At 37.3% G+C, this 23,207-nt stretch overlaps 1 protein-coding gene and 1 long non-coding RNA gene across 3 annotated transcripts; both read left to right on the top strand.

Moving 5' to 3' along the window:
• Window positions 1–2,941: 2,941 nt before the first annotated feature.
• LOC149846868 (MOB kinase activator-like 1A) lies at window positions 2,942–21,599 on the top strand. 2 transcript variants are annotated; one of them, XM_089996625.1, is made up of 8 exons: window positions 3,105–3,126; window positions 18,070–18,118; window positions 18,810–18,925; window positions 19,142–19,250; window positions 19,425–19,518; window positions 20,216–20,349; window positions 20,432–20,595; window positions 21,264–21,599. In XM_089996625.1, the coding sequence occupies exons 3-8, from the start codon at window positions 18,905–18,907 to the stop codon at window positions 21,336–21,338; spliced, it is 597 nt and encodes a 198-aa protein (XP_089852751.1). In that variant the 5' UTR covers window positions 3,105–3,126; window positions 18,070–18,118; window positions 18,810–18,904; the 3' UTR covers window positions 21,339–21,599. The 2 variants fall into 2 exon arrangements, with proteins under 2 accessions (XP_089852750.1, XP_089852751.1); XM_089996624.1 differs by lacking the exon at window positions 18,810–18,925 and having other exon boundaries at window positions 2,942–3,126.
• On the top strand, window positions 7,387–7,767 carry LOC149846869 (uncharacterized). Its single transcript, XR_016430567.1, has 2 exons — window positions 7,387–7,444; window positions 7,681–7,767. It is a non-coding gene; the product is annotated as an uncharacterized LOC149846869 (long non-coding RNA).
• Window positions 21,600–23,207: the final 1,608 nt, after the last annotated feature.

Below are 23,207 nucleotides of genomic sequence, written 5' to 3'. Positions count from 1 at the left end.
ATGATGCATTTTCTAAAAAACCTTATAAGTTTTGAAAATCTACCTGATGTTCAAAACCCCAAATGTTTGATATTAAAATGACCATTTTAACCTTCACATGAGTGCATTTTATCCATATATGCAAATTTTCTCCCAAATATATGCTCAAGTATTGCATTCAAGATCTGTGACAAATATTATCACTAATTTTTTTGCTTAAAAAAGAAAGATTCTAGAAAATACAGAAATAAACTAGGCAAAAATATTTTTTTCAACAACACTTGATTTGCTGAAAAATGATGAACGAGCTCTGGAATACAACCTCAATAATATTTTTAAAATAGGAGATGAACAATCATGATTGTGCTAATCTTGATTATTCTATGATATTTTTCAATCAGATGCATCAAAAATCTGAAAAAATAATAAAAAGAACAAAGATAGATCGAGGCGTTATCTTTTGAATGCTGCCAAGATCGCCTTGATCTCATGAGAAGTTAAAGAGAAACATCCTCTGAAAGATAGAATATTTTAGTATTCCAGTATGCAGAGTATATTTTTGTTTCGGTTTTGGAACTAAAAAATAGGAATCCTAGATGGGTTTTCGGTTTTGACTCAAAACAAAAAAATTATAGGTTTATATCTCAACTTTCCAACGACTATAAAAATGTAAGTTTTTGATGTCGAATTATAGAGATATAACTCTAAGAACTGAGACTATTCTACAAAAAATATATGAATTTTCTCATAAATATATGCTAATTTTCTCTCACTTAAAAGGAGGTATGCATGTTTCTTTTTGCAGACATCACGAAGTTCGCATAATCATATTTGCGAACATCTTGTTTAACCCAAAACTTCGTAAATACTTGACTAAGTTCACATATATAATATGAAATTCGCATAAAAAATTGCACACTTCTGGTTAAACCGAACCTCATAACCTTGCAAATATCCTACTTAATCTATATATACCTCACGAAGTTCGCATAAAAATATATGTGAAGTTAAACTAACCAAATATACATAAACTGAAATCGTAGAAACTTCATAAGTATTATATTAAATTCACATATATAGTTTGAAGTCCGAGTAACAATATGTGTGATTTCCTTTATGGTCAAAATTTCGTAAACTAACTTCGCATACATAGCAAGAAGTTTGCACAACCAAATATGCAAACTTTCTGAAATTGAAAGCTTTTGAAACTTGCAGGATCCACATCAAAATAATACGTTCATACAAATTCATTCTATTTATTCAAACTAAATATTATCATAATATATTTATTTCATTCATTAAAAAATTAACATGCTCATACATATATACTCATTTCAGTCATTCAAAAATGAACCTGCTCATATATATATATATATATTCATTCTATTCATTAAAAATGAATATATTAAAAACATTCATACTATATAACTCAACATTTAGAGGGTTTAATCTTTGGCTTCTTAATGCCAGTCAAGTTATTGTTTTTGTCTATATACTCTCTCTTCTCTCGACTAAATGATTGAGACAAAACTACTTCCTCTGCAATCCAACTCTTGAACCTATGAATCCTGCAATTCTCCCCAGAGCATGCATGCACTTGTTCTTCTAAGGGATCATTTTCAATTAAACATAGCTTCACGTCGGAGGTTTGATCTTTAGCTTCTTAATGCCAGTTGAATTATTGTTTTGTTCGCAAACTCTCTTTTCTCTCGAGCAAATGATTGAAGCAAAATTGGCTCCTTTACGCACTCTCTAAAATTAAGACCTTCTCCTTTTTCTGAGAACCATTAACATCATTCACCACCTCAACATCTCCACCTCCTATCTATTCTCAAAAATCTTCTTTGCTTCAACCATGACATCCTCCCCTTGTTCCAAAATCTTCTTTATCATTACTTATTAAAAGTGAAAACAAACATTGAAATGCAAAAATCACTTTTTTACTATCAATGCATTATTTTAAATATCAAAGCATCATAATTAATGCTAGTAGGTACATTCACAAAAACATGAGAAGGTTTACATTTAAGCCCTCGCGAACTTCGTTCTATATATGCAAAATTTATGAAATATTACACAAACAATGATCAATATTTGCAAGGTAGTCTACAAAAATAATTTGCATAATTGTGAAAAAATTCATATATTTATGAGAAAATTTGTATATTTAGGAGGATATATATATGTGAATTTATTAAGGTACTTGTGAAGTTTTGATGTTTGGGTTTAACGGGATGTTTACAAATATAATTATGCGAACTTCATGATGTTCGCAAAAAAAAAATGTGAACCTCCTTTTAAGTGGGAGTTTGCGATACTCGACTAGCAAAGCGATATATCACAAGCCTTGACTCAGAGGCTGTGTTGTGGTTTCTGCCATGCCCCCGTACCATAACCGATACGGCTCACAAGAATGACTCACATGGGCCTGACTCCAGCCAAAGCTCACGAGTCACACATTAGCCAAGGCTTAATGCCCTCCCGAACTAGGCCTGTCAAAGAGTCAAGCTTGCGTCAGATATGCGACCTGATCTGAACCCGAATACCCTGGTTTGGGCACGAAAACTTCCTACCTGAACTCGACCAAAGCAATATGAGGGTCAGGTTTGGGATGTAATCTGGCTTGGATATCAGGCCTGATCACCGAATCTTTTATAAGATTTTTTTAGATTAACTATACATATTAAACAACCTTTAATTAAAATTATACATGTTGAGTTTGAATTCAGTTTTAAGACCCCTGAACCCAACTGGCCGGGAATTGGGAGGGTTCGGGACCCACATCGTCAAACCGAGTCGTGAGAAAGATCGGAAAACCGGTTCGATGAGCCCGAACCGTTCGTATGACAACTCGGGAGTCCACGGTCTTTCCCGCCTTTTCTCGTTTGGTTTGATGGATTCAGAAATAGCATGGTGAAATAATATTCTCATTTTTTTTCTTCCATTTTTCAATTTATTTTTGTGATTGATTGGAACAAATAAAGCGAAGCGAGCAAGCACGCGAATCCACAAAACCGAGACGTTCTTCCCGCATATTCCGTTTCCCCTTCTTCAAATCCCAAAGAGAGAGAGAGAGAGAGAGAGAGAGAGAGAGAGAGAGAGAGATCGTGGGAGTAGCGCCATGAGCCTCTTCGGCCTCGGTAGCAGGTAAGAAAACAAAGCCCCAACCCTAACCCTAATTTGTTTCGATTCCGCCTAAATCTGAAGAAGAATCTGAGTTTTTTGGAAATCTGGATGGCGGACGTGCATGAATTTTTCCGGGATCGTGAATTTTGGTTGCATAGATCACGTCGTTGCCCTCTTTCTATCCGTTTTTTTTCCTCTTAGTTCACGTGTTGTTGCTTTCTCTTGCTCTATGCGGCCGAGTTTTATGCATAATTTTCGATGAATTTACCTTTTTTGGTTGAATTAGAAATGGTTGGAGCTGGCTTTGTCTTTGATTTGAATACGAAACGATTGGATCGTTGAAGCAGACACATGAAATGGGAATTTTACGTTGTATCCTGGAAAAGTTGGAATCGAATTGATTCGCCATGATTGCTTGAAAATCGCGGAATGCTGGTGTTTTCTAGGGGTTCTAATTGCTTTGCGAATCTCTTGATTGCCTAGCAGTTTGTCCGCATTAAAGTGTTTTCCTTTTTGCCCAACAACTTCTGATCTTCGTTCCTTGAAAAGTACATTTTTTTTTGTTTTGCTTCTTTCTTATTGTTGTGAAAATTGGTTTGGTGATACTTTGTGATTGGGAAGTTGGTCATCGAAAATTGGTGGTAGATTGCTGGATGCTTCGACGAGATGTTGAATGAAAGTTCTAGTGGTGTTTGCCACTGATTTAAATGGAAGAAACTGAGTTTGATTTTTGATGGGGTGTTATTAGCTCTTGCAAATCCAGTAAGGATCAGTTATCATGTGCATGGATGACATCTTTAAAGTTGAAAAACAAGGTTTTTGCAGCCATATTAAGCATGCGACTAAGCTCATTAAACATATTTGATTGAGAACAGAGACTACAAAATAGTGATCAAACTGTTCATTTTTAAGCTTTTCATCTTATTTGATGCCATTCACTCTGTTTCCCGTAGAAAACTAGTTGAGTTCAATACAAAACGCTTTTAGGTTCTTAAAATCATTTCAGTAAGTATTTATTATTTGACGGAATCTGACTAGTATTATTATACATGCATAGAACATGTATGTCTCTGGCCACCTGGTTGTCCAGCACATAATTGATCTTCTGATGTATGGAGAATCTAGTGCTTGTACACAAGTTTTCTTGATAATGTTCTAATGTTACGTGAGATTTCTGATTGATATTCTAATTCATGGACACCAAGAAGCTTGAAAAGCAACCTGTAACATTTTTTTTGTTGAGGACATAGCTGACTAATCCCCCCAAACAAAATCATTTTTATTTTTGTTAGTACGTGTCTTTTCATTGAGGCGATTATCTGAGCATTCCCCCCAAACAAAAAGTGTTTACTTTTTTTCGTTAGTACATTTCTTTTATTGAGGCAATTAGCTGAGCATTCCCGCCAAACAAAAGCATCTTTGTTTTTGTTGGTACGTGTTGTCTTTAGATTGTGCCGATTAGTTAACAACACCCCCGAAACAAACAAAAGCAATTTTGTTTTCATTAGTGCTGCCAAGGTTGCCAGAACATATCTGATGTTGATGGATTTGTATTGATTTGTTTGTATTCATCTCTTTTAAATGCATTTTCTTTTAGGCATTCAATGAATGCATAACCTATGTCTTGCATAATTCCTTTTCCCTTTCCATATCCAAGAGCTTTACTGCCTTAGAACCTATTTTAAACTGAACTTTGTACTTTATAGACCTTAATAAATGCTGTTTGAGTTTGAGCATCTAGGTTAGGTGTTGATCATGTCAACTTGGCCAGCCTATAAAATGAATACTTTTGGATTGACCTAGTTTGGTCTAAAGCTCAAAATCAGAGTAATCTTTCTTTTTTGAAAAACATATTTTAGTCATTGTAGTTGTATGCACTTCAATCAGACATTGGATGAGAAAGATATGTCCAGTTTACCTAAAAGTCAAATTAAGCCCAACTGTGCCTGGACCAAGGTCAAACTTACACAACCTAAAAGGTCCAAATTTCTTCATTTGAATTTAAAAATTCTAATCCAAAGTTGATGGGGGACAAAGGAAACCAAAGGTGTCCTGAAATTTGAAAATGATAATCCCTAGGTTTTCCAAAAAAATATAATGAGTCCCATTGAAATTTGAAAGTTGCATTGGAGATTTGTCCAACCACCACTTTTTTATTGAAATACTTTTGTTTAGTGATTATCCACTTTGGCATTCACCTACTATTGAAAAAAAAATGCTTTTGTCATGTTCTACACCAAATGCCCTCGCCGAAAGGTCTATTCTCATTGATCTAGGTTTTCTGTGATTTCCATTACAGACATTGGTAGTAATAGGGTTTCAATTGATTCTTCCCTTTTCTAAAGCACTGTTCAAAAATTGGATGTTCTTTGTGTTAGAATACAACATTGCATATGCGTATGGATCTGGATCCAGATCCATACGCATATTATATATGTACACATGTTAAATAGGTTTTCATTAATGACATTATTGTAATATGCATATGTTTTCAATTTATAATGCTTAGGGTTTTGGAGGTCGAACATTGTAGTGCCGCCCCAGCCTTTTGTGAATTGCTCTCTCTCTCTCTCTCCCTCTTATCTCCCGTGAACAAGTCTGATATGGTATCAGAGCCATCTTCATCGTGAGCAGCAACTCCCCTGCGTGATCATCTTCAGATCGTGAGCAGCAACTCCCCTGCGTGATCATATTCAGATCGTGAAAACTTTTCTTCCAGCGTGAACAGCAAACCCAGATCCACGTGATCATCTTCCAGCGTGAACAGCAACCCAGATCCAGTTCTTCCAGCGTGAACAGTTTTCTGAAGCGTGATTCTTCAGCATCAACAAGTCTTCAGCGTGGACTGTGATTCTTGTTTTCTGAAATCTGAAATAAACAACTTCCAGCGTCAACAAGTCTTCAACGTGATTCTTCAGCGTGGACTGTGATTCTTGTTCTCTGAAATCTGAAACCTCATCTTCATTCTGAAAGGTGGAACCTTTTCCTTCTCTTTTCTTTCATCGTGCTCATCTCTATTCTGCATCTCTATTGGTTTTGAGACCTGTATTGGTTCCACCCTCCCTTGGTACAAACCGACTGCAGTTATTACAAACCAGTTTTTTTTTTCCTGATTCCACAAGTTTTCTTTCCTCTATTGCTGTTTCCTTAATTGCTGTTTCAGTGTTCCTTGTGCAACACTTTTGGTAGTACAAAACTTATTCATTTTGGTAGTACAGAACTTATTCACTGTTTCACATTGCTATGGATTTCTCTTCGTCATCCAATTCGTCATCCGGTCCCTCTGCCAATTTCTTGAGTCAGCTCGTTACAGAAAAACTTACTCATTCTAATTTTTTGACCTGGAAGAGGCAAATCCTTCCTTTTATACGGAGTCAGGATCTCGATGAACATTTGGATGGTTTAGTTCCTATACCACCGCGGCTTATTTTGCAGGAAACCAAGGATGAGAAGGGTGACACAATTACCATTTCCATTAAGAATCCAGAGTATACAGCTTGGAGGAAGCGGGATCAGTCTTTGGTTGCTTATATTACGTCAACACTCTCTCAAGAAGTGTTGGTTACTCTTTCAGATGATTGCACTGCGGCAGATCTATGGAGTAAGCTGTCTCAGACATACTCTCAGATATCAGAAGCCCGAGTTATGTACTTAAAACATGAATTTCAAAGTTTGAAGAAAGGGTCCATGACAGTCATGGAATACATAGGCCGCTTGAAGAGTATTACTGATCAATTGGCTGTTGTTGGAAGTGCTATTGCAGATAAAGATAAAGTTCAACAACTTCTCAATGGATTGGGTCCTGATTTTGACATGTTTACCACAACTTTATCCTGCCTTCCTCACTTGCCCACTTTTGACGACCTCCAAGCGAAACTTCTCCAGCATGAGATGATTATGAAGCAAAGGGCAGAAGGAAATGAATCAGCTCGTCCTCATTCAGTTTTGGCCATGGACACTTCTGTAGGTTTTGGACGAGGAAATGGAGGGCATCAAGGAGGCAGAGGCCGCGGACGCTTCGGGCAGGGAGGACGTGGTATCTTGCCCACACCTAATATTTCAGGGACTTTTAATACAGGGAATCAGAGGAGAGTGCCCACTTGTTTCTTATGTAACAAAAGAGGACATGTGAAAGCTGATTGTTGGTTCAATCTACAGAATAGAGGAAAAATAAACAAAACTGAGAATAAATCAGCTACTGTTGTGGACACAAAAGTGCCATCCACAGATGTGCAACAACTTTTGTTGTCAGCATTGTCACAAATGTCGATCAAGTAAAATGAACAAGGCGAATGGTATGTTGATTCAGGTGCCGCCACACATGTTACGGGTAATGCGGGTAAGTTATCTCACTTATTGCCTTATTTTGAAAAAGGTAGTATAGTTACGGGAGATGGAACTTATCACTCAATTAGTCATACTGGCAATGCACATATCCCTATGTCAAAGTCCTCACTTCACTTGTCCAATGTCTTTCTTGCTCCTAATATTAAAAAGAACATTGTTTCTGTAGCTAAACTTGTTGACGATATGAATTCTTCCGTCGAATTTACTCCCTCTTCTGTTTATGTTAAGGATCTACGAACGAAGGAGACGTTCGCTAAGGGGGAGCGACAAGGAAACATGTACGTCTTCAAGGAGATTCCTTCAGTGTCTTCACCCTCAGTACCAGTCCTCCAGTTGAAGTCGTCCAAGCATTCTTCAGTGTCTTCGCCTTCAGAGTCTTTGTTTTTTCCTTCATTGGAAGTTTTTAATTCATCTCATTGTAATAAGCCAGATATTTGGCATAGTCGTTTGGGACATTGTAGTCGAGGTTTCGTTGAAAATCTTGTATCTGATGGTCTCCTTCCAAAATCTAGTTTATGTTCATTTTCTGATAATAATAATAAATGTTCTTCATGCGAACTCTGCAAAAACCATGTCCTTTTCATATTATAAATAAAAGAGCTTCAAAGCCATTTGAGATTATTTGTTTCGATGTTTGGGGACCTGCACCTATTCCTTCTCTTTCTGGTAGTCGCTACTATGTTGTCTTTATTGATTCCTATTCCCGTTATACTTGGATATATTTCTTAAAACACAAGTATGAAGTTTTTCAAATATTTCAGGAGTTCCATTCGATGGTCAAAACAAAGTTTGCTTGTGATATTGTGCATTTACAATGTGATGGTGGAGGAGAGTATTCATCGAACGAATTTCTTGCCTTTCTTCGGGATAAAGGAATAAGTCGACAGGTTTCTTGCCCTCATACTCCTCAACAAAATGGGGTTGCGGAGAGGAAACACAGGCATATTGTTGAGAGTGCGATGAGCATGTTACATGATAGCAATGTGCCCGTTAGTCTCTGGACAGAAGTTTTTCACACATCTGTTCATATCATAAATCGTCTTCCTATGACACTTTTGGATCGGAAATCTCCCTATTATACTTTATTTGGGCAACATCCCTCTTACGATGAGCTGCGTGTTTTTGGTTGTGTATGTTATGTACATATTGATTCATCTCTGCGAAATAAGTTTCAGGATAAGGCTGTCAAGTGCAGATTTGTTAGGTATGCAGATGAATACAAAGGTTATCGATGCTATGAGCCTACTACAAAACGCATTAGGACCTCCAGAAATGTTGTTTTTGACGAACAAAATTTTCAGGTCAATGACTCTGCAGTGTTGCCACCTCGAGAATTAGAAGTATATGATCCATGGATGAGCACAGAACTCTTTGCTAATACAGGAGAAACATGCCAAACAAATTGCTCTTCCTTTGGCTTGAGTAGGGAATTGAATGACTCACAAATGCATGTTGAATTATCTCCAGTTGAGCCACCCCCAGTAGAACGTTTCTCTGGACAGATATACACTAGACGGAGCAAAAATACAGAGCCGAGGAATGTGGAGGAAAGCATCGCCAATGATTCGGCTCAAAGGCCGTCACACATTAAGCATCCTATTCAACGATGGGCGAGTTATGAGACCTTCTCCCTTGATTTCCAGTTGTTTATGTCTCAGCTCACAAAACAGGATGAACCCACTTGTTTTAATCAAGCTCTTCAATCCCGTCATTGGACTGAAGCTATGAATGAAGAAATGGAAGCTCTTCGTGAATGCCAGACTTGGGAAATAGTCCCTCGGCCAGAAGGAAAGAATGTAGTTGGCTCAAAATGGGTTTATAAAATAAAATATAAGCCTGAAGGAAGTATTGATAGATATAAGGCGCGACTTGTTGCTCGAGGATTCACACAACAATATGGTGAAGACTACGACGAAACTTTTAGTCCCGTAGTCAAAATGGGTACTATTCGTATTATCATATCCCTAGCAGTCGATCAAGGTTGGAGCCTTAGCCAGATGGATGTTAAAAATGCATTTTTGCATGGAACTCTAAAGGAAGAAGTATATATGGAGCAACCACCTGGTTATGCCGAGAAGGATCCTATTGCCTGGGTGTGCAAACTAAGGAAATCTCTGTATGGGTTGAAACAGGCCTCCCGTTCCTGGTTTGAAAGTTTCTCTATGCAGATTCAGAGTTATGGTTTTAGAAGATGCTCTCTGGATCACTCTCTCTTTATTTACCAAAAGGCTGACATTGTTATACTTCTTCTTATATATGTTGATGACATTGTGATCACTGGGAGCTCAGATAGTCATGTGCAAGACGTGAAACAGTTTTTAATGAAAACTTTCAAGATGAAAGATTTAGGGAAGTTGCGGTACTTTCTTGGTGTGGAAGTTGATAGACAACAAGACACATTGACTCTCATGCAACAAAAATACACTCTTGATCTTTTGGAAAGAGCCGGGATGACGAATTGCAAACCAGTCAGCACTCCTAGTGTATTACATCAAAGGCTGAGCTCTGAAGATGGTCATCTTTGTGTCAATCCTACAACATATAGAAGTCTCGTGGGGATGTTACAGTACTTGACCTTTACCAGACCTGATATAGTTTATGCTGTCAATCAGGTATCCCAGTTTATGCATGCTCCAACGGAGGGTCATATGGAAGCTGTGAAGCGCATTCTACGCTATTTAAAAGGAACTATAGGAGACGGACTTGTTTATCGCAAGAACGCTAATCTGCATAGAGGACATGCACTCATCACTTATACAGACGCAGATTGGGCAGGGGATCCAGATGAGAGACGATCTGTCTCTGGATACTGTGTTTATATTGGGCACAATTTAGTGTCCTGGAGCAGCAAAAAACAAAAAGTAGTGGCACGATCGAGTACAGAGGCTGAATACAGATCGATGGCTACAGGCACGACAGAGGTCACATGGATTAGACACTTATTGAGTGATCTTGGGGAGACAATTATTCAATCATTTCTTTTCTGTGACAATCAAAGCGCAATAAATATTGCATGTAATCCTATCCAGCATAGCAGAACGAAGCACATTGAGATTGATCAACATTTCATACGGCAGAAAGTCGAGATGAAGGAGATAGAACTACGTCATGTTCGAACAGAAGATCAAGTGGCAAACCTATTTACCAAGGGACTAACAAGACATCAATTTTGGCTATTGAAGAACAAGTTGTACATGCTCCAAAATCACGTACAACTTGAGGGAGGGTGTTAGAATACAGCATTGCATATGCGTATGGATCTGGTACGCATATTATATATGTACACATGTTAAATAGGTTTTCATTAATGGCATTATTGTAATATGCATATGTTTTCAATTTATAATGCTTAGGGTTTTGGAGGTCGAGCATTGTAGTGCCGCCCCTGCCTTTTGTGAATTGCTCTCTCTCTCTCTCTCCCTCTTATCTCCCGTGAACAAGTCTGATACTTTGAACTAAGGGAAGATCTATCTCATTCTTTTGAGTATTGCTTAGGGATTTTTCTCACTATAGAAAAAGAAATAACAAGAAGAAGGAGGAGGTGCATTAGAGCATCTTCATGCACACACCTGTGATTCTATAAAATAATTCTGACTATTAGGGCATGTTTGCTTTGGTCACAGGTAGGGGTGAACAATCACATATGAGAAAGTAGAACCTATGATTGCTGGTCACAAAGTCAATCTTGTGACCAATTTTCACAAGATTCAAGGCAGGAACAATCATGGCTGGTAATCACAATGAATTGTACTTTTCTGATGTTTCACTAACCTTGAGAAAGTGTTGTGATTGTGATTTACCATCACAAGATCTTGAGAAAATCCAAGAATCCCATGGCATTGCAAACATGCCCTTAGAGTTGTTGAGGGCAACTTTAACAAGGTGTTCTCAGTCCTTTTTAGTTTCTGAACAGGGAAAATGCCTAAGACCCAATGGTTACTAGGCATGATTGGTGAGTGGTTGAGGTGATCAATCACCCATTTGCTCAAACTGAACCTTGATTTTTTTGTTATTTTGCTTTTTTTGGGGGTTGCTGAAGCTCAATCTTCTTTTCAAGTTCTAGCCACAGTGGATGCCAGATCCATTCAGATGCAGGTGTGTACAAGAGCACGTGTAAACTGCTATATCTCTAAAGAGCAAGTATGAACAACCAAGTAAAAACTCAAGATCATCAAGACGTACTATTGGTTTTGTTGATTAATAGGTTTTCTACTTTTACTATGGGATTGTTTTGGCCAGACATGTAACGCCTTGAAATTTAACCCAAATTTTGAGTAATTTTTTTTCTAACAGCGAAAATATTCAGATTTAAACAAGTTAAGCATTTCAAGCGCGTCACAAGAATTCTCAAAGCAATTACTATTCCTTTTATTTCTAATAAAAATTTAAAACATAAGATCAAAGTTTCTGAATGACTGATTGACATAATTATTAATAGTCAAATTAACTTTTGATATCCCGAGAATACAATAGATCATATATCTCCATTCTGCAACCGCTCTTGATCTTTTACTCTTCTCCTAAAAAATAATAAAATAATTTGCGTCAGACTATAACCAGTCTGCGTAGGAGAATACTATGATTTTGTAGATGTACTATGTAATAAGTATGCAATGTGTTTGCTTAATTATACACAGTGAAGCATGATACTAAATATGACATAAAAAAGTACGCAACATGAAAATAATTTATTGCATATCACTATTCTAACTCACAAAAACATATCATGAATTAACATCTAATTAGATAAGTAAACACTGGTTTAAATACTTAATCACATGCTCAATTATCTAATCACAAGTTAACAAATTCAAGTACAAAGCTCACAATGTTTTGTCCAATTGATAAGAAGTAAGATTTAATGTTTTTCTTGAATTATCCCGCGGGTATTCGTAGGCCAAGGTAACCGTAACAGAACAGAACATTCGGGGGTTTATTATGCATTGGTACTTTATTAACCCGAACGTCTAACTGAAACTGAAAATCCTAAGAGAGCAGTTGAATAATTGAGAGAACCTCCCAAAGGCCCAAACAATAAGATGCATCCCTAACTTCTGCAGGAGAACGTGGAGCTACCGCCTAGGACAAAAATTGGTAGTCCGGGTCCCCTAACTTCGAGGACTGGGGACCATCGAGCCATTGACACTCGAAGCATGAAAACACTTATCCCCGGAGTTGTGTACTACCTATCCTCTCCAAGGTAAGCCCGAATCTGAGTGTGTTGCTCTCTTATTAATTTGTATTTCCCGATGTGTCAGGGTTTTCTTTTATCTGAACCCAGTAGCTCAAAGATACTGGAATTCTAAAAAATTTTGAATCCTACCATCGGAGTAGTAGATCCTCAATCCTTCATACCTTAAGTAGATATGTTAACCAAAACTTAAACCATTTAATTGTGCAAACCCACTCAGAGTGCTCCGGTACCTTTAAACCGTCAAGCACGATTGCCTCAGTACCTTTAAACCAGTCAGGCCAAAGAAAATAAATTTAAGTTTCACACTTATACGATCGATAACGCGCACAGACTTAACAACCCAAGTACCCACATGAAGTACTCTACCTTATTGCCTATTTGACATGGTTATCCAACCAACCCTCTCACAAGAGGGAATACCAATGATTAAACCAACCCATTTAGTGTGTTCCAGTTGAGCTCTAAACTTTACTTATGTGTTCATATAATTTCGAGGTAAATGTGTGACCTTCAACACTCTGTCTTGAAACTCATGTGCCCAAAGCAAACCGACCCATAGGTTCGGTTCAGAGATCATATCTATCTATCTATCTATCTATCTATATATATATATCTATATATATATTGACAGAATTACTAACGTTATCAATAAATTTCAACATATAAACAGAAGTTAATCTAGATAATGTCGTTAACAGGGAAATCGTCTTAGTCTTTTTTTCCTGTGGAGTTTAAGTGAAGTTTCCCTTGGCAACAACTAGCCCTTCAATTGACTCAATAACATATCTTTTAACATAGTCCTCAAGATGCATACAAGTTCGGATGGTTTAAAGTATATTTCATGGTTATATCATACTGATCAAATATTCCATGTATCCTATTACACAAAAGGAACTTTATGTCCATGCTGACGGTCGATGCTTGCACATGAACCCAATTACTACTAAACGTAATACATGCTGCTAAAACAATTGAAAGTTTGATACAACATAATACAAGGAAGTAAGTGACCAGAAATTCCGATGTTCAATATAAATATTTTACATGTCAATTTTCAAACGTCAGACTTTACCTGTTGCAGGAATGATAATACTAGCTCAGACTTATCATTACTTCTCACTTAAATAACTGCAACTAGTGCAAGACACAGGTCTGTGGCACATTTTATATATATGCAGGGTCGTATGTAACACAAGTTCACAAGTATTAATGCATGATTGTGAATGGGTTAACTAAATCTTTGACAACCAAAGTAATTACAGAACTTTTTCAGCAGACATAACTTCTAAATAGTTTCTGTCTATACCCCTGCTGCAGCAGAACCAATATCGTCCATTAATACTAATTAGAAAGTAACTCTAATGAATTTGTTGGAGAACATCTTAAGTCAAAAACCTCCAAAACTTAAGTATATATTTACTGTCCGAAGTACATACACATGTCAGGACTAAGGCATTACCATAACCTAATGTCCAAGCCAAGTATGCAGATTAGTAGAATAAATTTTTGTATTCAACCCTAGAGCATGCAGAATCAGAACCTACTGTTTCAAAAATTTAAGACACACGAACCTATGAGTAATGTCATTCTGGAGATATACTAAGTACACCCAACGTTTACTCATGGAAATAAACAGAACCTAAACATATCCTACTGCAATTACTTAGTTCATTACCATCTCATGTTAAACAGGAAATTCGCTAGCTTGGTTTAATAGTTTTATTTCTCCATCCAGGCCCATATTTTCTAAATTCCTAGTGATTTCAGCATATGATTAAGACATCCCACACAGAATATTGTTCTCATTATGAGTTCCTTTAAGCAATATACCAAGAACTCCAAATTTCACCTCCCACAGAACCCATTATACTGTGTATAGTACATACACAGAACCGAGGTTTTGCATTTGCACTAAATTGAACCCACAAAGAGGGGTGTGCTGCAAGGGCTCTCACACTTGCCACAAACACCCTAAAAAAATTTGCAGCATAACCTACCCACTTAATCACTGTGAATTAGGAAGTTAAAAGTTGGATTTCGAAAATCAGTATGCAAGAAATTCATTAAGCTATTCATACCAAAGGATATTACCGATTAGCTTTACACGAAAGCACCATCGTTGTATCCATATGAAAACCCCTCAAAATTTTGAAACTTCTTGCTTTGAGGTGGAACCCAACACAATGCAGACTTTGAAACACAATACACACACTGAACCATAGTAAAACCCTACCTTGATCAAAGCTTTTTCCTCTCTTTTTTTTCTGCAGTCGTGCGCCTTTTTTCCCCAAATCGAGCAAGAGAGAAAGAAATAACGAGAAGGGAGAGGGAGATAACGAGAGGAAGAGGAAGAAGAAGAGAGAGCGAATAAGAGGGTGAGGGGAGGGGTTCCTTAAGAGATGCGAGTGGAAAACGAAGGAGATCGTGGGGGAGAGGGGTCGGTTACCCCATTCTCCCTCATCCACTATCGGCTGCGTGAAAACACACCGCTCCTCCTTTTCCTTATTTCAAACGTAAACCCCTTTTTTAGGGTTTACGTGTTCTCCTTCTTAACTTTAACATTTTTTTTTAACTTCATTTTAATGCACCAGCGGGTGCGAGTTTGGTTTGTCCGAACCCGTGACCTGCGACCCGCTTATATCTTTGGGTCCAAAGTTTGGGCTATTTGGATCCATCCTAGGATCCGAATCTATTAAGTTTTTAACCATTCCCTAATGGGTGCTAATGCGATATGAGTCTTCGATCCAATTTGTTTATGAATTCATGTGAGAAAAATCTGGATCCAAGGATCCGAAAATTTTCTCTTTATTACATGATTGAAACCACAGATCCAAATAAATTATCACGGATCCAATTAAAGGTACTTTGATCCTTACGCTTTCGATGCAAGGATCCACATCAATATTGAAGTTTCCGATGTCCAAGACCCAAATAAAATAATTTGGATCCAAATATCTCCGGCATAAAGTTTTGAGATCCGAAGATCTTGTAAAATACTACGAACCCAAATAAACTACTACGGACTCTCCATAAGGTTTATTATTATTATTTTTTATTAAAGATCCAATTTAGACTCGCGGATCCACTCAATTCATCCTGGATTCAATATCTAATCTGGCCATGATAATGAGGATCCACTACCAAAGGTTCGATCCATTTGACCAAAAACAATTATTAAATATCCAATCTAATGTTCGTGATCCGATATCTAAGACCTGAATGAAATATCGAAGATTCAAACAAGATATTAGGGATCCGACATTAAAGATCCAAACAGGACATCCAAGATCCAAAACACATAGAACAATAAAAATTATCCTTCTACCAACTTAAAAACATATATTTCAAGTTTATTTATCTGATAAAATTCATGGGCTATGTCACATGGACTCGGCAAACTGGGTGCCACACTCGCATCGACGCGACGCAGGTGCGACACCCAGTGCAGTCAACGGGACCCTGGGTGCGGTCAACGCACCCAGGGTCATTTGTGTCCAATTTTTGGACAAAAAAAATGCTCCTGACTTTTCTTCCAGCGAACGCAGAGAGAGAGAGAGAGGGGAAGGATGCAGCAGGGGGCCGCCGACCTTTCGGTGAATGCATAGAGAAATGGGGAGGGCACGACAGGGAGCCGTCGGCCCTTCGGCAAACAGAAGAAGGAGACGAAGAAGAAAAGAAGAAGAGAAGAAGGAGATGCGTACCTGAGAGAGAGTAGGCATCGTCGGCGTTGGCGTCGGCGTTCGATCGCACGCCGGGAGCGAGAGAGAGTGCACAATCGAGAGGGAGAGGAGGAGCGCAAGGGTGAGGGCTTCCCCCTTACCCTTGCGTGATTTAAAGGGCACAGGAGGACACAAATCGGGAAACCCCACCTTATAAGCAGAGGAAAAAAAAATGAAGTTCTGCGGCTGTGCGGGCGTTAAATTTTTTTTTAAAGGGAAAACCCTTAGGGTTTTCCTTGGATTCGGTTCGGGGTCCGATTTTTTTTTTTTTGTAAAATCATGGGTTTTACACCTACCCCCAATGAGCAAAGCCCTCAGAGAGATGAGACTGCTAACCCCCGCACCCAGGGTCATTTATGTCCAACTTTTGGACTATATATATATATATATATATATATATATATATATATATATATATATATATATATATATATATATATATATATATATATATATTGCCGCACCCCCGCACCCAAGTTTTTTGAAAGTGCCGCAACCCTCGCACCTGCACCCATGTGACATAGTTCACGGGTATTACAAGACATGTTTGTCTCGGTCTCCATCAGGGTGGTGCTTGGACATGATATGGTCCAAGAAGAATGATATCCTGAACATGAATAGCCATGTCAAAAGCAACGAAAAATTGGTAAATGAAAAAAAAAAGTAAAAATGAGACCCATATTGGTGTGCCGAAAAGGTACATAAAGGGAAAAAAGGTCAATGGAGCATGTGTAGATGTCAAATATGATGCCTTTTCAGATGGGCAGGAAGATACATACACAGAGATAAGACCAAAAAAGCATTTTGAGGATATCTTTCTTCATGTTCACGAAAACCTGAACATTGCACAATTTTGTGTTGGTTGTGTGCACTGAAGACATATGATTACAGTAAACCTAAACATAGCTTGAAGTGTCATTCATGTCCAGCATCAATGTTTCTATGGGTGTGCAAGCTCATGACATAGATGATCACATATTTCCATCAATAATCCCTTTGCATCTATGCTTTTTCCTTTTTGCATGGTGGAAACTTTTTTCTGCTCATTAATCTTGAATAGCATTTGTTATGGCTTCTTTAGTTATGCCATATTATCATTTTAGCTTTCCCATCTGTAGGCGTATCATTAAGATGTAGTGACAGCAATGGGGCATGCTACAGTTTAAACTCATTGCTTGAAAATTTGGTAGTTCAATTGGTTGATGTGATTCTTTGACCATGATTTTGAGGTTATATTATATTTTTGTTTTTTTTAATGGTTGAATCTGCTTAACCTATATACAAATTCATTCATCTACAGTGACCTTTTTCTTGTTTGGAAAGATCTGTCTTGTTTGTAGAGGTGGTATGTGCTGTGCTTGGCCAAACCTCCAAAGACCTGATTAGGTCTTGGGAAAGGCCTGATAAGACTGAGCCTATCTTGGTTCTCATGTCTTTTCTGTCCAGGTCCCAAAGTGTTGCCCAGTTATGTGGAACATCTACCTGGGCTTGTGTCAGGACTCATTGTGATGTGATTTGCCCTCATGTGAGCCCTGGCTGGTTGTTAAACTGAGTTAGGTGTAGGTGTGCTTCAGCTCAGCTCAGGTCTAAAATTTGAACCTGAGTACTGGATAGCTCTGGGCTGGGTGACCTGTTGGTTCATCGGGCCCCTACTTTGTTTTTGTTCATGATAATTTTTCTCACAGATGGTTGTTGTGAAACCAGGAACCAGAGAACATTTCGTCCAAAGAAAAGTGCACCATCTGGCAGCAAGGTTGGTTCCATTTGTAAACTTATTGGCTGATTTTATGATGGTTATATCATTACACATTCATCTTTCAGCATGAAAATGGAGTTTTGCCATCACAGTTTGACGCTCTGTTGCCAAACATTGATTTTAACTTTTAGATGGAACTCATGTCACAATGGAAGTTGTTTTCTGCATCAGTGTAACACGGGGTGTGGGGCACCTTTGCAGCCAAGAATGTGTTGCTTTTTTGACTATTGCCTACAATGCTTGCTACTTAAGCTGAACATATACACTACTGGAGTCTGTGTAGGCTCTCCACATAAGTGTTCCTTATTCTACGACTATGGGACATGGGGAGAAACTGTGCAAAACATTGTTATATTTCTTTGTCTGGGATAGTGATAAATCTGGAAATCTCTCTTTCAGCTGAGAGAAGGGAGAATGGCCCTGTTTATCTTTTTCCAGTCTTGGCTCTTGTGGTTAGTTCATGCCTAGCCACTCTAGAAAAACACCTAAAAAGAATCACACATGCATAACTGTGAATGGATACTTCATGGAAAAACTCATGCCTTTGATACATCCTAGCTGCACTAGAAGGATGTCCCCTGTTCCTCTTTATTTAGTTTGAAACTTTGAACTATGTTAGGTATTCTTCTGCTTTCACAGTGCAACCTATTGGATGTTAATTCTTTCCCTTTTTTTATCTTTTTCTTAGTCATTGATGCAACCAGCTGTATCATTGGATGTGAATCTATGCATTGACTTGTGACCTGACTTGATGGGAAGAGCTTTGGCAGTGGTCATGTGGATATGATATTTTATATGCAGTCAGTGAGTGGGTGTTGTTGGCTTTAATTTTGCTTGTCATGTGAATATAATTCACATTGATATGTGGTAAACCTGGTCATATAACTTTTATAAGTTTCATATATTTGCAGCTAGTCTAATGAACTTTAAATATAAATGCACAACTCAGTTCCCTTTTCTTAAAAGGAGCAAAATCTCTGAAAATTTGTTGATATCTAACCGTGCCATGTGTTGTTGCAGGGTGCGCAGCTTCAAAGGCACGTTGATGCTACCTTAGGTAGTGGGAACTTGAGGGAAGCAGTACTTCTTCCACCAGGAGAAGATGTGAATGAGTGGTTGGCAGTAAATAGTATGGCTCTTGATGCTATATTACATTAAACCCGTCTCCAATTCCAAAATTGTCTCGTTGTAGTTGTTTATCAGTTCCCTTTTTAGCCCTTCAGACTTCTAACCTTTTGTTGATTGGTAACCACTCGCAAGATGATGGTGAATGATGACTCAGAAATTTTTGTTTCATTTTCAGCTGTGGACTTCTTTAATCAGGTGAATCTACTTTATGACACCCTCACAGAGTTTTGCACGCCTAATAGCTGCCCGACAATGTCTGCAGGACCCAAGTAATATTTTTTATTGTCCTGATCCTATATTCATGTCATATTGTTAGAAACAAGGACCATCTGTTTTTGGTACCTTATATCCATCACTTTTCATGTGCCAGAGTTTGTATGTCTCAACCATATAGGAAGTTCTGGCATTCATGAGGCCTATGTTCTTTAATTACGAATTACGATCTCATTTAATTTTGTATGATAACATGATCAGTTCTTTTTGATATTGCATGTCTTACTTTCTTATGCTTTAGTTGTTTACAACAGTGAGTGCTCATATGTCCTAGTTTGGGTGTCGCATTTGTACATTCTTTGGAGTGGAGACAGTTTGAACTTTTTGGTGTTGATCACAATTTTCAGTGTCAAAGAAATTAGTCAGCTTTGTTTTCTTCTAGAAAAGAAGAAAAACTAGATCTCTTTAACTGAAAGTGTGAAACAAGTATAACTGTACCTTTCACTGCAGTTATGCCTGCCCTTATCATATCTATGATATCCTCTTATTGTTATAATGGTGTTATATCAGTCTATGAGAAGACTCATTATTAGTGCTACTGTCATCATACTACCATTCCTTATTTGTGTTATATTCTGCCTTTTGTGCATTATTGGAAGTTAAAGGTGAAACCCTGTGGTATATTTAGGATTGCTATGTCATTTAAGTTAATATTTTAATATGCAACAAATCTAATGCAGGTATAAATTGCAGGTATGAGTACAGGTGGGCTGATGGGGTCCAAATAAAAAAACCCATAGAGGTATCTGCACCAAAATATGTGGAGTATTTGATGGACTGGATTGAAGCACAGCTTGACAATGAATCTATATTTCCCCAAAAACTTGGTAAAATGCAATTTCCTTATTATGATTCAGGATTTTGTTCTTATGAGTGAAGCCACTGAGGCTCATTAAATGTTTGTTGCAGGGACACCATTCCCTCCTAATTTTAAAGATCTAGTTAAGACTATTTTCAAACGCTTATTCCGTGTTTATGCCCATATTTATCATTCACACTTCCAGAAGATTGTGAGCCTCAAAGAAGAAGCTCATCTCAATACTTGCTTTAAGCATTTCACTCTGTTTACATGTGTAAGTCCTCCAACTTGGTTATTTTTCTTAAAGGATTTTGACTAGTTTAATCATAAAGTCAGAATGCTTCCTTACCTTTTTGCTCCTTTGCTTTTTCCATGGAACCTTGTGCACTTAATTTGTGGCTGAAGTCTTTTGATTTCCTGCTTATTGTTGTTGGTAAAAAGAGCATATGTTTTCACTGATTAATGTGGAGAAATTGAAATTCAGACGCCCATCATTAATAATTGAAATTCAGTCGTCCATGAAGATCCAGGTTGTTAACAATGGGAACAATAATTACATTGGTGCATTAACAATTTGATACAAACAGGACCTGTACCTATTTCTGTTTCAGTTACATATTGTGTCACATAGACATGGATAATGCATAACACGGACAAACATACACAAATGTTCACACTATTGGGAAATGATGGAAGGAGAATCCTTTTACTGCTTCTGCTAGTCCCATCCATAAATATTATATTTTCTGCTAGTCATGCATCATGGTCCCATTCTGCTTAGTTTTGATCCCATGTCTTGCAATGAACTGGAATGCTAAATTGATGACTACTCTTCAGTTCAAGTTTCTACATTTCTGAGAGCGTAGGCTTTGAGCTTTTGCCAGCAAGGTGATTGAAATTAAGCATAAGATTGTGAGTGATTTGTATCTGGCTCTGATGCAGGAGTTCCATTTGATTGAGAAGGGGGAACTTGCCCCTCTGCAAGACCTGATAGAATCCATCACTGTTTCCTATTGAAATACATTAAACATACTGGAAGTCCTAAAGAGAGTCCAGAAAATAATGTGCGGCAGGTTATCTTTGCTACTTTGATTGTCTTCAATTATGTGTTGTATGTATCAACTTTTTTTGTTTCTTTTTTCCTGATTGGAGCGGTTGTGGGGCAAATCTTAACCTCAGCTTCTATTCAGATGAAAAAATAACCTTTTATCTTTGATATGTTCCATGATGCTAAGTTATTAACAGCCATGGGATGTCTTAATTTGATTCTTTTGGATGTACAAACTTCTCCCCATGTTTTTTTATGTCACGAGTGTGAACTTGAAGCTGGCTTCATCCAGCAATGCCAAGATAGATGAATCGTACATTACTGCTTTCAAGTACACAAAACTATGAACCAAGTCCTTTTTTTATTTTTCATTTTTTTTTCACTTCTGGGGAAGAAGGGCGTGGGGTGAGTGGGATGGAATGTTTTGGCCACCTGAATTGTTCTGGAACATTTTGAGTGGAGATTGACTATTCTGATGGGGGATTGTTAAATGTGAACTACCAAACTGAGCTAAATTAGAAGCAATGACAACAAACTGAGAAGGTATAAAAGGGACATCATCAATAGAATATTTTTGTTCAAGGCCAGTGTGATGGGAACCTTTGCGTCGGTCTCAATGTTGTCAAAATCGGTATCAGCCCTAAATAGATTTCAAAACGATTCAGGGATATTCTGATTCTGAACTGAATTGGCCATTTTTAATGAAAGATGATTGTACTTTATGACTAATTTGATACAATTTCTTAAAAACCCTACAATTTTTGCTGTTCTTCCGATGTTCAAAATCGTAAATACTCAACTTTGTTAGGACCGTTTTACCTTTTGCAATTGTGAACAGATGGATTATTGGGATAAAATTATACCGCTCATTGGCTAGTGCAAACCTCCACTTAAATTCAGAATTGCACGTTTTCTTATGTGGACTTTATGAACTTCCATAAATTTATTTGCGAACATTCGGTGAAACTAAAACCACTAATTTATTCGCATATATAATATGAATCTTGCATAAATTTATTTGCGTACATACGGTTAGACTGAAATCACTAAAATCACAAATATTCTACTTATTTGCATATACCTCATGATTTCACATAAATATATTTTTCAAAAATTTGGTTAAATTGAAACCCAAAATATTGTAAATATTCCATTTAAATATTTATGAATTTATTATATATATGTGAGTTTTCTTATTATTTGCAGAGTTCACGAATCATATACAAACTCCTTTTTGTACCAAGGGTTTCTTCTTTTCATTTGTGTCGACAAAGAACTTTCCTCTAAAACCCTATGTATTGTTTTTTTTTCTTGCAGTGATTCCCATGTAATTTGGTGCCTCATTATAAGGAGGTTGTAGTATCATTATTGTCATCGACTTTTCCATCTACAGGTTCGAAATGTGAGTTTCATACAATATATATATATATATATATATATATATATATATATATATATATATATATATATATATATATATATATATATATATATATACATTTTGTTTTTCACTCCGAACTTTTTTTTGTAGATATCATATATATATATATATATATATATCGAGAGAGAGAGAGAGAGAGAGAGAGATAAGTGTGTAGGTGCTTGAACATTAGGTACTTGACACATACTTGAACATGTTGGCCATCCATCACGTGCTTGATGGATGACTAACATCAAAAAAGAGTTTTTCGCCAAACCAACAATAGCAGTGACAAAAGTCGCCACTAAAGGTCAATAACTGCAACAAAAATCGCCACTAAAGGTCAATAACAGGGATTTTTGTCGTTGCTATTGCTCATTTGGGCAAAAAAGCCCATTTTTTATGTTAATTTTTTTTT

Source organism: Nuphar pumila, chromosome 2, assembly GCF_984573655.1.
Source record: "Nuphar pumila chromosome 2, dmNupPumi1.hap1.1, whole genome shotgun sequence".
NCBI classification, from domain to species: domain Eukaryota; kingdom Viridiplantae; phylum Streptophyta; class Magnoliopsida; order Nymphaeales; family Nymphaeaceae; genus Nuphar; species Nuphar pumila.
Note: the sequence above shows the minus strand (reverse complement) of the source record. Positions and strands in the feature narration are given on the sequence as shown.

What these genes read in the sequence shown, in the direction of transcription:
- LOC149846868 (XM_089996624.1), top strand. Translation starts at nt 3,101, where the DNA reads ATGAGCCTCTTCGGCCTCGGTAGCAG. An exon ending in ACAATGTCTGCAGGACCCAA is followed by an intron (nt 19,519 to 20,215) that starts GTAATATTTTTT and finishes TATAAATTGCAG; the next exon opens with GTATGAGTACAGGTGGGCTG. An exon ending in ATTTCACTCTGTTTACATGT is followed by an intron (nt 20,596 to 21,263) that starts GTAAGTCCTCCA and finishes GCTCTGATGCAG; the next exon opens with GAGTTCCATTTGATTGAGAA.